This window comes from Anolis sagrei, chromosome 1 (assembly GCF_037176765.1).
Source record: "Anolis sagrei isolate rAnoSag1 chromosome 1, rAnoSag1.mat, whole genome shotgun sequence".
NCBI classification, from domain to species: domain Eukaryota; kingdom Metazoa; phylum Chordata; class Lepidosauria; order Squamata; family Dactyloidae; genus Anolis; species Anolis sagrei.
In genome coordinates, this window is record NC_090021.1 from 247,596,985 (window position 1) to 247,611,583 (window position 14,599).

General features: G+C 42.1%; 1 protein-coding gene across 1 annotated transcript; it reads right to left on the minus strand.

The window, feature by feature from the left end:
- Nucleotides 1-4,661: 4,661 nt before the first annotated feature.
- Nucleotides 4,662-13,236, minus strand: MYOD1 (myogenic differentiation 1). Its single transcript, XM_060767933.2, has 3 exons — nt 12,448-13,236; nt 7,117-7,195; nt 4,662-5,605 (listed from the first exon to the last, which is right to left on the minus strand). Exons 1-3 carry the CDS (start codon nt 13,072-13,074, stop codon nt 5,346-5,348), a joined length of 966 nt encoding a protein of 321 aa, XP_060623916.2. The 5' UTR covers nt 13,075-13,236; the 3' UTR covers nt 4,662-5,345.
- Nucleotides 13,237-14,599: the final 1,363 nt, after the last annotated feature.

A 14,599-nucleotide genomic window follows, 5' to 3' on the forward strand; every position in this document is an offset into this window, starting at 1 on the left:
CTGACAGACTATCTGCTTTTCATGCAGAATGTTCTAGTTTCGGCTCTGGTATCCCTAGGTAATAGAGATACCAGATGGGTGAGCAAATGTAGCCTTCAAAATATTTTGAACCATGTTTCCTCATTTTAGCTGCATGGGGTAGTGCTGAAAGGAATTGTAGTGAAAAATATCTAAAGTGCCATTATTTGTTAACATGCTTCCAGATGTGTTATGTAACTAAGATAGAATACAAATAACACTTTTTTTTTTAAAAAAAAGGTTGCTTGTTGCTTCCCAGGATAAAAGGGTCAAGGATGGATATGATGATATTTGACACTGAGACAACTATAGGACTGTGGCATAGTTGATGGAAAACAGTGCTGGAGTACTGGGAGCCTTTCTGCAGATATCACTTGGTACTGTATCTGAAGAAGTGGGTTTGTATCTACAAAAGCTCATGCTAAAATGGAGACCAGTTAGTCTTAAAGGTGGTGCTACATACCGTCTCCCTCCTCTTTCCTCTTTTAAAGGTTTCAGTAGATCAGTGGTTCCCAACCTTTTTTTGACCAGGGACCACTCTTACCAGGGACCACTCTCCAACTCTTCAACGTTAGTAGCAAAAGGGTTAAGAATCAGTTAACCCTTTAGAATCAGTTCAACTTTAGAATCAGTTTGGTTATTTGGGGTGCTGATTCAGAAAGTTGGATAGACCACATCAACTCTAGTTTCTGATACAGAACATATGCCATGCAGTAATTGCCATCTGCTCACCCACAGAAAACCATATTTAACAATATAGAGCTGATGTGGTCTATCCAATGCAAATTTCTGAATCAGCACCCCAAATAACCCCAGGAACAGGCCTAAAAACAAAGACACCAAGGTGCCTATCCTTCACCAAAAAGGTGCCATAAGTGCTCACCAAACTCTTCCTCCCCCCCCCCCCCCCGATCTTCCAGTTTAGGACTCCACTTACCAATTGCTGATCACTGATTGCACGTCTCCAATTGACAGTGTAGGTTAAGCAAAAATCCATGGAAAAGGTGTGTGTGGGGGGTGATTCCAATCTGACCACAAAGCAACCAGTAAACTTACACTGCGTCAGAGGTAGGTTTCAATGGACAGCCCAGACCTCTGACCATCCTCTGGGTATCACTGCCACCAACCTACACCGGTCAGTTTGACCGACCACAGGAGTTAGCCCTCAGACTTAAAAATGGAGGGAAAACTCTGATGTAACAGGCTTCTTTATTATGCTAGTGCCCAGAGAGACACAAATGTGGTGAGGTAAATGGTGAGGTACACCATTTACCTCACCACAGATGTGGTGAAGTAAATGAAACTGATTTATAAAGTTTATTTAAACTGGAACAAGGATGCTTCTCAGGTGTTACGTGAGGTACAAACACTTATTGGTTATAGTAGATAGTAAAAGTTGTTTCTTAGCAGTGAAATGGTTCCTTCATTAAAAAAATTCCCTCACAGGGTTTTTCAGAACTTTCCCTGTTCTCCCCACTAAAGGAATCTCAAAACCACCTGCACTCTGACTCTCAGAGACTATTACTTTAGAAACTCAGCACTTCTCCCCAAAGACTGGTTCTAACTTGCAAATTTCTCTAATCTCTCCACCAATCAAACAACACTACCATTTAAGGAGTTTGTGCTCCCTCCTCCCTTCTGATTAGGCAAGGCCTTTTCTGCTAGGCCTAGAAATCTTCACAAACCAGCTCTGCAAAGTAGGCCAGTCTGTTACATAGGTTAAAAAAATCCTAAAGAGGGAGATCAGGGGGTCTCTAACCATACTCCTGATTTTTCTCTTCAAGGCATTGGGTGCCATGGTGTATTTTAGTGTGACCTTCCTTTATTGAAAGCCAACAAAAACACCCCACTGCCCCCATCCCCATGCATTGCACAAGGTGTGTGTGTGTGTGTGTGGGGGGGGGGGTTAAATTGTTACTGTATCATCTTCTCTGATAGTATCCTATTTATGGATATTTTTGTATTAACTGTTGTAGTTTGTAATATTTATTAATTAGTTTATTGTGTTTCTTATTTGTTCCATTTTCAAAACATATTTGCCTGGCTTGAGGATATATATTTGGGATGATTTTCCTACAAGCATGGAAAACAAAAATGCGGAAGGCAAAGTGGAAACATGTTACCTTATGTTGCGAGACTGGTTAGTGATCATATTGGTTATGGGATTCTAATAGTTCAAAAAAAGAAGTGGTAGTGATAATTTGGAAATTATTAAAATTGTCTTTATTGGCATTGCAACATCTCAGTACTGTAATTTTTGGGGGACAGGAAAAAAAATATTGTGAAGTTGCCTCTGCGTGTATGTTTGTGTGTTTTCATGTGTCTATTCTGGGACGTGTTAAATGCATAGTCTCTGTTGTAACATTAGAACCAGCTTGTGGAAACTTCGGTTGCTAAATAAATCACTGAAATTCAATATCTACAAATACTTGTGGAACAGGGTGTTCATTGTCACACACAAATATTCTGACTGTGTGAGGCTCTGCTAGATTTTCTGTAATTACTTCACTTGTTTTCTGAAGAGGAAAACAATGCAATTGCAAATTAGGTTTTTGCTGGAAATTAAGGCTATTTTACAGATCGTAATTCCTAAAAAAAACAAACAATTTTACTATTATGTAAAAAGTACACAAGGGAGTTTGCCATTAGATGAATCAACAGGGCATTAATGGTCATGTTGAGCCTATCCAAACCAAATAGCTGTGTTGGATATTTTTTCCAAAGGTTTCTGATAGTTTGTAAATGACCCTGTGTGGTTTGAAGGCAGCAAAGCGACATGCAAAGCTGTCTGCCAGAAGTTATGAATCAATATAGTGGACCGTTCACATCTGTGAGTATGTGCAGGGCCATTTATATAGATTTCCACACAGATCTTGATAAATAAGGCCCAATGCAAAATGTAAAACCCAGCATGGCTGAATACCTTTAACTGTATATCAAAACTTTCAGATGAGAAGTTTTCATCATCACAGCCATAGTGAATTCACCATGCATTAACAACACAAGTATTCACTTAACATAGCATGGTTATACATTTGTGATATTTTTCAACTAGATTATATTTAGTATTGTCACCAAAAACTTGGGAGACATAATTCATGGAAAGTTCTATGCAGACAAAAAGAGATGCCCATCCAGACCTATTGCTAATTCCAGCAAGAACACAGCAACTGAATCAACAAGGTATACCAAGTATTGATTTGGTAGGCCTATTCCAGTTGGGCAGTAGTTCTCAACCCTCCTAATGCCGCAACCCCTTAATATGGTTCCTCGTGTTGTGGTGACCCCCAACCATAAGATTATTTTTGTTGTTACTTCATAACTGTAATTTTGCTACTGTTATGAATTGTAATGTAAATATCCAATATGGAGGATGTATTTTCATTCACTGGACCAAATTTGGCACAATTACCCAATATGCCCAAATTTTAATACTGGTGGGGTTGGGGGTGGGGTGGGGTGATTTTATCATTTGGGAGTTGTAGTTGCTGGAATTTATAGTTCACCTACAATCAAAGAACATTCTGAACTCCACCAATGATGGAATTGAACCAAATTTGGCACACAGAACTCCCATGACCAACAGAAAATACTGGAAGGGTTTGGTGGGCATTTACCTTGAGTTCTGGTGTTCTAGTTCACCTATATCCAGAGAGTACTGTGGACTCAAACAATGATGGATCTGAACCAAACTTGGCATGAATACTCAATATGCCCAAATGTGAACACAAATGTGTTTGGGAGAAATAGACTTGGCTTTTGGGAGTTATAGAGCATTCTGAAGCCCACCAACAATAGATTTGGGCCAATCTTCCCACACAGAATCCCCATGACCAACAGAAAATACTGTGTTTTCCTATGGTCTTTGGTGACCCCTCTGACACCCCCTCACGACCACCCAGGGGTCCTGACCCCCAAGTTGAGAAACATTGCAGTTGGGATTACAATTGGATTCAGGCTGCATAATCACATCTACATTCAGAGTAAAATAGGAAACACACTTTGCCCCAATGAACATTTTTCACTTGTGTGTTCTGTCAAATACTTGGGTGTAGTAAGAACATGAAACATATGCACTGCATCTGGCATCCTGTTAGTGACTTACACCTGAGCAAGTCCCTTTTCTGACAGTGAATTATTCTCCCACCTTTGCACTCAAACTGAAAACCTGTTCCTGTCTGGCAGCTCTCAATGCCTGAGTGGGGCTGCTGCTTACAAGAAGGAAAGTGGTGTGGAGGCATTCAAACCACCAAGATCTGGTTGTTTTGAACCACAGGGGTAAGAAAGGAGGATGCACACCATTTGAGAGGACACCCTCACCCTCCTCCTCCGTTAGACAAACTGATTATGTTATCTGACTTGCCTCTCCCATTTCTTCTTTCTTTACTACTTTTAAGAAATTACAGCTGCCAAAGAATAGGAGGACATGGAACCACACATGTAGAGCTGCACATATATGGAGCATCTCTCTCTGTGACTGCATATAAATTTCTTCCCCTGAGGGTGGTTCGAGTACACGGGAATGCTGTCAAGAACCCTATGGGAACCGTATGCAACCCGAAACATGAAAACAAAGTATTTGCTATTATTGTACAGCAAGAAACACTAACATGCCTAGCCAAAGTTGAGATAAGTCCAGCAGCTTTATAAATAAAGATCTTTATTTAGAATACTGTTTAAAACATTCTCAGCATCCACATTGTATAAATATATAAAGTTAACATTTGGCACAACAAACCAAGCAACATTAAATATGTAAATTTTTGGTTTTGTTTCGATGGAGTTTTTTTTCTGCAAAGCAACTCTTATTTACACGTATACAAAATAAGCAGATAATTTTATTTTTAAAAAATGGTCCACAACCTTTTCTGTATATATGTGGATAGCTATACTTCTGAGGGAAATGGCAAAGGAGGGCTATAAACCCACCCACTCAGATGGTTTACACAGAACTAAAAATCAAGCAGAAGTTAAGCAGCCTTTGTAAAGGACTGCTAAAGTGTTTCTCTAAAGCAAGGTTTCCCCACACTTTTTAAGTACTGATTAAACATATTAGCCATTTCATGGCACACAATTCTAAATTCCCTCTATATACAAATTAAATAGCATTTGTTGATATCCAATAAATAAGAGTATTTTGAAGTAATACAAGCTTGGAAAATATATATGTATATCAAAGGAATTATTAGATACATTAGAAAGCTGGTTTTAGAAAACCCAACACCCCATGAGTGTTGTCTTTTGTCATCTTTGGAAAGCAGGTTTAAGTATTATTTGCTGGCAATCTTGGAACAGTCCTCCAAGGCTGCTGTTAGTCTGAAGTGCTTTTATAGCACTTGGTAGATAGGATTGCTGGCGGTGTTGCTGGTAGCTTCCTGGGGGAGTTGAGTACAGCTATTTGGAGAGCCAATTTGGGTCCCAGGGTCACTCAGGCTGGATCCATCATGGAGCGAGCAGGGGCTCCCCTCGGCTCCACTGTCAACCACAGGCAAGGAGGGACAGGCTGTGCTCTCCGTTGAAATCCTCTCCACAATGCTTGACAAGCAATCCAGACTGGAAACAACAGAACTCTTCCCTTGCTTTGAATCTAAGGACAAGGAGGCAGTCAATCTCAGAAGCCATATTAAGAATAGATTGAGTATTACTATTGTTTCCCAATGAAATCTCACTTTTCCATTCTGGGATTTGTCCTCCTGAAAAAGTAACTTTGCCGAGCTCTGCCCTCAACACACATCATAGCAATCAGTATCAACTTTATTTACACCCCACACTTTCCCCAGGACTGTGGGTGCATCTACAATGAAGTTTGACGAGTATAACTGCCTTGGTTCAATGTTCTAGAATTTTGGGATTTGTAGTTTGGTGAGGCTCAGGCCCTCTTTCGCAGAGAAGGTTAAAGACCTAGGAAAACTACAACTCCCATAACCCCATTGTACTGAGCCATGATAGCTCCAGCAGTGTCAAAATTGCATTAATTTCTCAATATATTTATTATGTTTATTTATACCCCATTTTTTCTCTCCACAAGGAGACTCAAAGCAATGCAGATGCACCCTGAGGCTGAAGGTGGCTTACAATTTTAAAAGATCACAATTAAAAACATACAAAAAGTCAGTATGAAATGCCTTAAACTATTAAAATATACACTCTAAAAAAGATTTTCAAAAGGGGAAACAATACCATTTGAAACATTTTCAGCCCTTTTGTTCAAAATCTTCAGTTCTAAAAACCTATTAGAATAAAAGTATCTGCCATCAAGAGAAGGCATGGAGGTGGAGACATTCTAGCCTCCCTAGGGAAGAAGTTGCAAAGTCCAGGGGCAGCCACTGAGAAGGCCCTCCCTCATGTTCCCCACACATCTAAAAGTGCAATGCTGTGTTAGCCTGCTCTAAACTAAACTCTGTTGAGCTGAAGAAAACCAATTCCCCATCTAAGCATCTACAGGACTGCAACATAATCACAAGGCTTAAAGAGAGGTGATTCCATGGAAATTAATGCCAAACAGGCTATTAATAAAACTGACATAGTCGGCTTGGAAAGTAAAGCTCGGCCAAAATTATTTTGAAGTTTAAATCCAAGGATACAATCATTACATTTACTCATGGTTTAAAAATAAAAACACAGTGACCTCCGTCCTATTCATAGTTCTGACTAAAGTAGAGTCACCAAATAAATGAGACCTAGACACCATCATCTACACTGCCACATAATCCAGTTTCTGAATGCAGATTAACTGCTTTGAACTGGATTATATGGCAATGTAGACACATCTAAACCAGTTCAAAGCAGTTAATCTATATACAGAAGATGGATTATGTGGCAGTGTAGATCCAGCCTAACTTGTGTAGTCTCACCACTCAACAATTGATTCTAGATACAACTTCTGAATGGATTCAAACTGGTGTAATTTCAGGGACAAAATGAATCCATGAAAATAATAAATACCTCACCATAACAGTACAAATATGACTTGAAACATTTCCCTCAGAATATCCACTTAAAAGTTACAAACAGCACAAACTGTGAAAATATGAGTGTTTTCTGTTCAGTGATCTTAGCCTAGAATAATCAACTGTTTTGTCCAAGATGAGCACTTACCACTTAGTGTTTCTGTATAGTAACTGCTGTCATAACTATTCCTTCTGCGGGAATTGCAAGGCGGTCCACTGTAATCCATCTGAAAACAAAACCCAGTAATTCAAAACATTAAATCAGAAACACGATCAGGGCAACCAGGTGAACACATGTTTACACAGACTCTTAAATCGGCACACCTGTCATTTCATTTTATCTATCTGGTGCAGGAAACAGAAGTATAGCTCTTTAACTATCCAGGGGACACGTTAAGAAGTGGAGAAATACCATCTCAGGAAAATTGGATAATGCAAATGCTGGAATGGATTGAAGTGGACAAATTATCTGGACAAATCACTGAGTAGTTTTAAGAAATAGATGAAAAGATATTAGTAACAAGGTTTTATTATTGCTATTGCACTTTATGAGGCCTAGTTGTTTATCCTCCCCATAGAGTTTATTTTATATGTGCTTTTAAACTATGATTTGTTATTTGATTGTGCTGTGTTTTTATGATTGCATGTAGCATTGAATATCTGCCTTTGTTTTTATTATTGTATATGTTATTGAATTTTTGCCTTCGTACTTAGAAGCCACCCCGAGTTCCTTCATACAGAGAAGGCGGATTGGAAACTTATTATTATTATTATTATTATTATTATTATTATTATTATTAGCAGGAGCTCATACTAATCAATAGAAGTGTAAAATATTGTGAATATATACAAAGTAGGCTGAATTATTATTCATGCCACTGACAGAAGAGTTCAAAAGTCAACTTTAAAATTCATTTAGACTTGTATTTTTTTTGGTGACAGTTTTAGTAATCTGTTGCCTGTACATGCTAGTTTGCAGTGCAGAATAATGGTAGTAGTCAACTATATCTGTACCTGTCTTGTTTTGAATTATCTTCTATTATTGTAGCCAATATATTTTTCTTTAAAAAACATTCACCAAGAAAAAGAATAACTATCAATGGCATAAAAGTCACATTAAAGTTTTACATTCTTCTTCATTGGTGTAGAGTCCCTCAAATAGTAATGCCTCATTCTTTTTAAGAACAGCCATCTTAAAACATTTCCTCATTCTGCTGAGTATCATGCTTTTTTGGTCTTAACTGTATTTGACAGAAAACTCAGCACTGGTACAAATTCCGTAAGTTTCATTTCTGTCTCGTATTCGAATGTTGGAGGCCCCTTCCACACAGCTGTATAAAATCCACATTGAACTGGATTATATGGCAGTGTGGACTCGGATAACCCAATTCAAAGAAGATATTGTGGATTATCTGCCTTGGTATTCTAGGTTATATGGCAGTGTAGAAGGGTCCTGAGTCTGCCCAAAGAACTTCATGACTGAGGAAGATTTAGAAAATGTCCCTCATGCCCAAAGCCAGCCTCTTAAAACAGACACTTGCTCTTTTGTCAGCTATTCATCCAAACATGGAATGCAAGGAAACTACAGGCCAACACCTAATACTTGGATAGTGAATCCCAGTACACCCAAACCTTCCCTGCTCCCAGTGTCAAATAAAAGATTGGGAGGAAATGTCCAGTTCTCTCTTGATTTTATCCACAACCCTCTGCCCCCAATGCGTACTGCCCCTTGCCAATCTCTTGCCTGTGCATGCTGCCCATCTTTGGCTCCCTCTTTCATCAGGTAATGCAAGCATTGTTTCTCTGGAGGCTTCCTTGCAACAGTGTGTATATGCACTCTGTTATATAGAATAACACAATTTATATGTGTTTTATATGTATTGTCCTTGTTCATGTATTAAATATTTGTATATTTTAGCGTAGGGCCTAAGGAAAGCCAACTCTGTTAGTGGCTGAAAAATGTTGGGCTTTAAAAAAACAAAGTAAGTGACCTTATATTCACACTCAGAGCTTTGTCTCCTAATTTGCTTTTTCTTTTCATACATGCACATCAGTTCTCTCCTTCAGGATGCATACACACCAGGGATTTGACATTTTTGCAAGAGGACTGCACCCGAAACAATGAAATGGGCTCTTTTTTTACAGAACCACTTTAACCCAATAATGCATTAGTCATGTTATTTTTAGCAGAAAAAGGGGTAGTATGGTATCTATAACTCTGTGGTTTATGATCTGACCAGTTGCTACTATGCCTGAGCTGAATTGTTTAGTTCTTTCAGTTATCTGCTGACATAGGATCTCATGTTAAAGTTCAGTTCATAAATTGTTCAGATGAAAAAGTTAATAAACAGGCAGTCCTGTCTTATGTATGTCCACTCAGAATTAAATCTCACTGAGTTCAGTGAGGCCCCTTCCACAAAGCTGAATAAAATCCCACATTATCTGCTTTGAACTGGGATATATGGCAGTGTGGACTCAGATAACCCAGTTCAAAGCAGATAGAGTGGGATTTTCTGCTTTGATATTCTGGGATATAGGGCTGTCTGGAAGGGCCCCTAGTCTTATGCTTAGTTCTATCAATTTCAATAATGTCTGCTGTAGAAAATTACCTCTGATCTTCAATTAGAACCTTCTACATTATCCACAGCAACAAAGAAATATATATTTTTCCCTCTTTCTCAGAACCTCTGTGGGAAAAAATGGGGAAACCTTATCCTTGTCCCCATGTCTTGTGAGAATGGACACAGAGAGGAAAAATAGAAGGGAAAACAAAGGTTTTCCTCTCTTTCCTAGAGCCAAGAGGCAAGAACAGGGTTGTGTTCAGTACAAAATATAGCAGTATGATTCCAATTTAACTGTCATGGCCACATCCTATGAAATCTTGGGTGTGTGTGAAATTCTCAACTGGTTCCAGGATTCTGTAGGATGTAGCCAAGCAGAATCATAGTGTTATAACTGTATAGTGTGAAAGGGTCCTAGGTATATATTTGTTTGTTTGTTTGTTTGTTTATTGTGAATGGGCCTGCCCCTACACCAAGGCTCAGGCCACAAGAAGATACACATAATTTGTGACGTCCTTCCCCAAGCTGTCCTGGTAACCAGAGTATAGAAAGCAAGTCTTCCTTTTGGCCAATGCTAAAAACAGCACAAAGCAGCAAGGTGCAGACCAAGGATCTTCAATGGCCTTTTAAAATGTTTAAATGCTAGAGCCCTCATTTCTTTAAAAACAAGTGTCAGTCTCTCCAAACTGGAAGTCCCCATTAGAACCAGGAGCTGTTGCAAGAGATGGGCACTCACCCTACATGGCTGCCATGTTTTGCAACTTTGCATGCCCGGTGGCCTGACACTACAAATTAATTCTGGGCCTCCTTGGGCCTGAGGAACAGAAGAAAAGGCTTATTCATGTATTTTATATGCTACCTTTCTCCCAGAGTAGGACCCAAGGTCACAGAAGCCTTCTGCAAAACAAGGCTTGAGTTTAAAGAACCCACCAAATAGTGGAACTGTCCTATTTGTTACTTAGTTTTCTACGGAGCATTTTCTTGAAAATGCTCTAACAGGGCATGTGGTGACTCCTCCCTTTTTTAAACCTTCACAGCCTCAGGAAGCTGGGCCCAAGGTCACCTACTGAGCTTGAAATGGGGACAGAACCCACACATCCCAATTGTAATCCAACACGTATAGGCTACATTTGCACTATAGAAGTAACAGTTTGACATAAATGCTATGGAGTCATGGAAGTTGTAGTTTAACAAGCTCTTTACCCTTCTTTGTCAGTTTGGGCTCATGTATCACCAAACTACAACTCCTACTATTCCTTAGAACTGAGGCATGGCAGTTCAAGCAGTGTGAAACAATATTAATTCTACAGTGCAGATGCACTCTCATATGCTAACCAAAATCTCTCTGGTTAGCAGACATTAGGGAGAAAGAAAGAGAAAGAAATCTTGTCCTACCAGGGATAAGAAATTAATAATATTTATTATATGTTTTATTTATTACTAGCTGTCCCCTGCCATGTGTTGCTGTGGCACAGGCTGCATATATGTGCTTTGTGTGTGTATATATATTTGTGTATATGTGTATATATGTGTGGTTTTGCACATGCGTTGTAATGTATTTTTTATTTTTTGGCTTTTAAGTCTCTTCTGCTGTGTTTTTCAGAGTTTTTATGAGTGATGTTCACTCATTGGCCTAATATGTGTATTGTGTCCAAATTTGGTGTCAATTCATCCAGTGGTTTTTGAGTTATGTTAATCCCACAAACGAACATTACATTTTTATTTATATAGATGTACTTTTGACCTCGAATGGCTGCCATTTTTGTTGTAAGCTATCCAAAGTCTCCAGAGGGGAGATGGGGTGGGATACAAAGAAAGTTATTATGTTGTATTATTATATTATTATTATTATTATTATTATTATTATTATGGAGGCAGGCAAGGGGAGAGCGACCCTGCTGATTTAGGGAGCTGGGGTTTAGTTTGGAGAAAAGAAGGCCCAGAAGGAACATGATCTCCATGTTTAAATCTCTGAAAGGATGTCACATTGAAGAGGCAGCAGGCTTAATTTTTGCCGCTCTGGAGACTAGGATTGGGAGCAATAGATTCAAATGGCAGGGAAAGAGATTCCAGCTAAACTTTGCTATTGGCCAATGGAATATGCTGCCTTGGAGCATAGTGGGGTCTCTTTCTGTGGAGGTTTTGAAGCAGAGGCTGAGTGGCCTTCTGTCAGGGATGTTCTGAATGGGAGGGGGTTGGAAGTGACAGACTGGCCAGGGCGTCAAATTGCCTGATGGCAAGTGTGTCCTCTTGACTACTGTAGAACAGAGGATGGAGGGCATGCCTCAGCTGACAACCACTATTTGGACAAACTTCGGCCATCACTCCAGGTGTTTTGGACTTCAACTCACACAATTCCTAACAGTCTTGGGTCCTTTCCTTTCCCCCCTCAGTCGCTTAAATGGAAAGGAAAGAAAGGAAGGGGCCTGTCTACTGTTTAGAGCAGCCAAGGGCAAACCTGGGTCCTCCAGATGTTTTGGACTTTAACTCCCATCACCCCTAACAGCCGCAGGCCCCTTCCTTTCCCACCCCAGTCGCTTAAGTGGAAAGGAAAGAAAGGAAGGGGCCTGTCTACAGTTTAGAGGAGGCATGGGCAACCTGAGCCCTCCAGGTGTTTTGGACTTCAACTCCCACCATCTCTACCAGCTGTAGGCCCCCTTCTTTTTCCCCCTCAGCCGCTTAAGTGGAAAGCAAAGAAAGGAAGGGCCTGTCTAGGGTATAGAGAAGGCATGGGCTTAAGCGGCTGAGGAGGAAAAGGAAAGGGCCTGCGGTTCTTAGGAATTGTGGGATTTGAAGTCCAAAACAAGGGCTAAAGTTTGCCCGTGTCCAATGTAGACCTAGCCCCCCTCCAACGTGAAGAGTCCTCTCTGGTTGTGTGCTCAAGGGCTGGGTCCACAAGCGAGGGCGCTGGGTCTCACCATGCCGTCGGAGCAGTTGGACCGGGGGCTGGAGGCGTCGGAGTCCCCGCTGTAGTGCTCCAGGGCCGGGTAGTAGGCGCCCCCTCCGCCGCTGCCGTCCTCCTGCTCCCGGAGCAGCGCCTGGAGGCTCTCGATGTATCGGATGGCGTTGCGGAGGATCTCCACCTTGGGCAGGCGCTGGTTGGGGTTGCTGGAGGTGCACCGCTTGAGCGTCTCGAAGGCCTCGTTGACCTTGCTGAGGCGCCGCCGCTCGCGCATGGTGGCCGCCTTGCGCCGGTCCGCGTTGGTGGTCTTGCGCTTGCAGGCCTTGCAGGCCCACAGCAGGCAGCGCCCGGCCGCGTGGTGCCCGCTGGGCGCCCGGATGTGCTCGTCCGCCTCGCCGGGCCCGCCGTGGTGCGCCGCCGCCGCCGCCGCCGCCGCCGCTTGCCCCGCGTGGTGGTGGTGGGGCTCCTCGGGCTTCAGCAGCCCGCCCACGTGCACCAGCCGCGGGTCCAGGTCCTCGAAGAAGTGCATGTCCGAGGTGTTGAAGCAGGGGTCGTCGTAGAAGTCCTCGCCCGCCGCTGCCGCCGCCGCCGCAAAGGAGCAGAGCGAGCCCTCGGGCATCTCCATGGGGCCCAGCACCTCCATCGGGGAGGAAGAGAGAGGGAGAAGGGGGAAAGGAAAGAAAGAAGGAGGAAGGAAGCCCAGGGAAGGAGGGAGCCCCTCGCGACAACGCCAGTGGCCCCTTTCTGTCTCCCTCCCTCCCTCCTTCCCTTTCACAGCTGCCCGTCCACGAGCGCCACGCCGGCTCCTATTTATCCCCGACGGGGGGCGGGTGGGCCTTGGAGGGAAGGAGGGACCCCGCAAGGAAGGGCCGCCCCGATTGGACGCCGCGCCCTCCAAAGCGCTCCCAGAGGAGCCTCGACGGCGGGGGCGCCCCTTTCCTTCCTTCCTTCCTTCCTTCCTTCCTTCCTCTCTCTCTCCGCCTCGGAGCACGCTTTCTCCTCTTTGCGCAGGGAAGGGAAGCCACGGCGCGGCGCTTGGACAGCTGCTCCCAAATCTGCACCGTCTTTTCCAGCTATTTTCTATGGGTCGCCGCCTCCAAGTTGATCCCTTTCTCCCCTTCTTCAGCTAACGGACCCTTCTGCCTAAAAGCAAGCATTCTATACCAGGCAGGGCAAACCTGGGCCCTCCCGGTTTAAGTGACTGAGGGGGGAAGGGAAGGGGCCTGAGGCTGTGAGGAATGATGGGAGTTGAAGTCCAAGACACCGGGAGGGCCCAGGTTTGCCCCCGCCTGCTCTAGACACTAAACTGGTTGGGGGTGTTGGTGCAGCCTCTCAAGCAACCAGCTGGGCTGCTGTGGTTTTTAGTTTGAATCTGTTTTATGAATGGATTTTAACTGAATTTTTAAGTACCAATGCTATTTAATTCCGTTTTAAAGTTTGTATATTTGTAGATTTTCAACGGTGTTGTGATGGATTTTAAAAAAAACACAAGGTTTAAGAAACTTGGCGTTATACTAAATGTTCCGACTTGCAACATACTACATAATATTAAGATATTATAATTATATATTTATATGGCATGTCATATTACTAATAATATTACAATATAATGGTTTGGTACAATATAGTAATATTTAATACTGATATTGTACTATGCTAATAATATAATATATTGTGTGTGTGTGTATCTTGTAAACTGCTCTGAGTCTCCTTTATTTATGTCCTAAACAAACAAACAATCATGCTTTTGGTGTAAGCCGCTTGGTGACTCTTTCCACACAGCCCTATAACCTAGAATATCAAGGCAGAAAATCCCACAATATCTGCTTTGAACTGGAATATATGGCAGTATGGACTGAGATAGGCCAGTTCAAAGCAGATATTGTGGGGTTTTCTGCCTTGATATTCTGGGTTATAGGGCTGTGTGGAAGGGCCCGAGGTCTCCTTGTGAAGAGAAAACGCTGGGTGTAGATAAACTTCATTATCCTAATAAAGAAATAATACTTCAGTGAAGATTACAAATAAATCAGTTTTTAAGCGGAAATGTAAGCTGAAGTTTGTCTTACATTGCTCTGAATGACTCTCGGCCCTTCCACACGGCCATATAACCCGGAACATTAAGGCAGAAAATCCCACAATATCGGCTGTGAACTGGGTTCTCTGAGTCC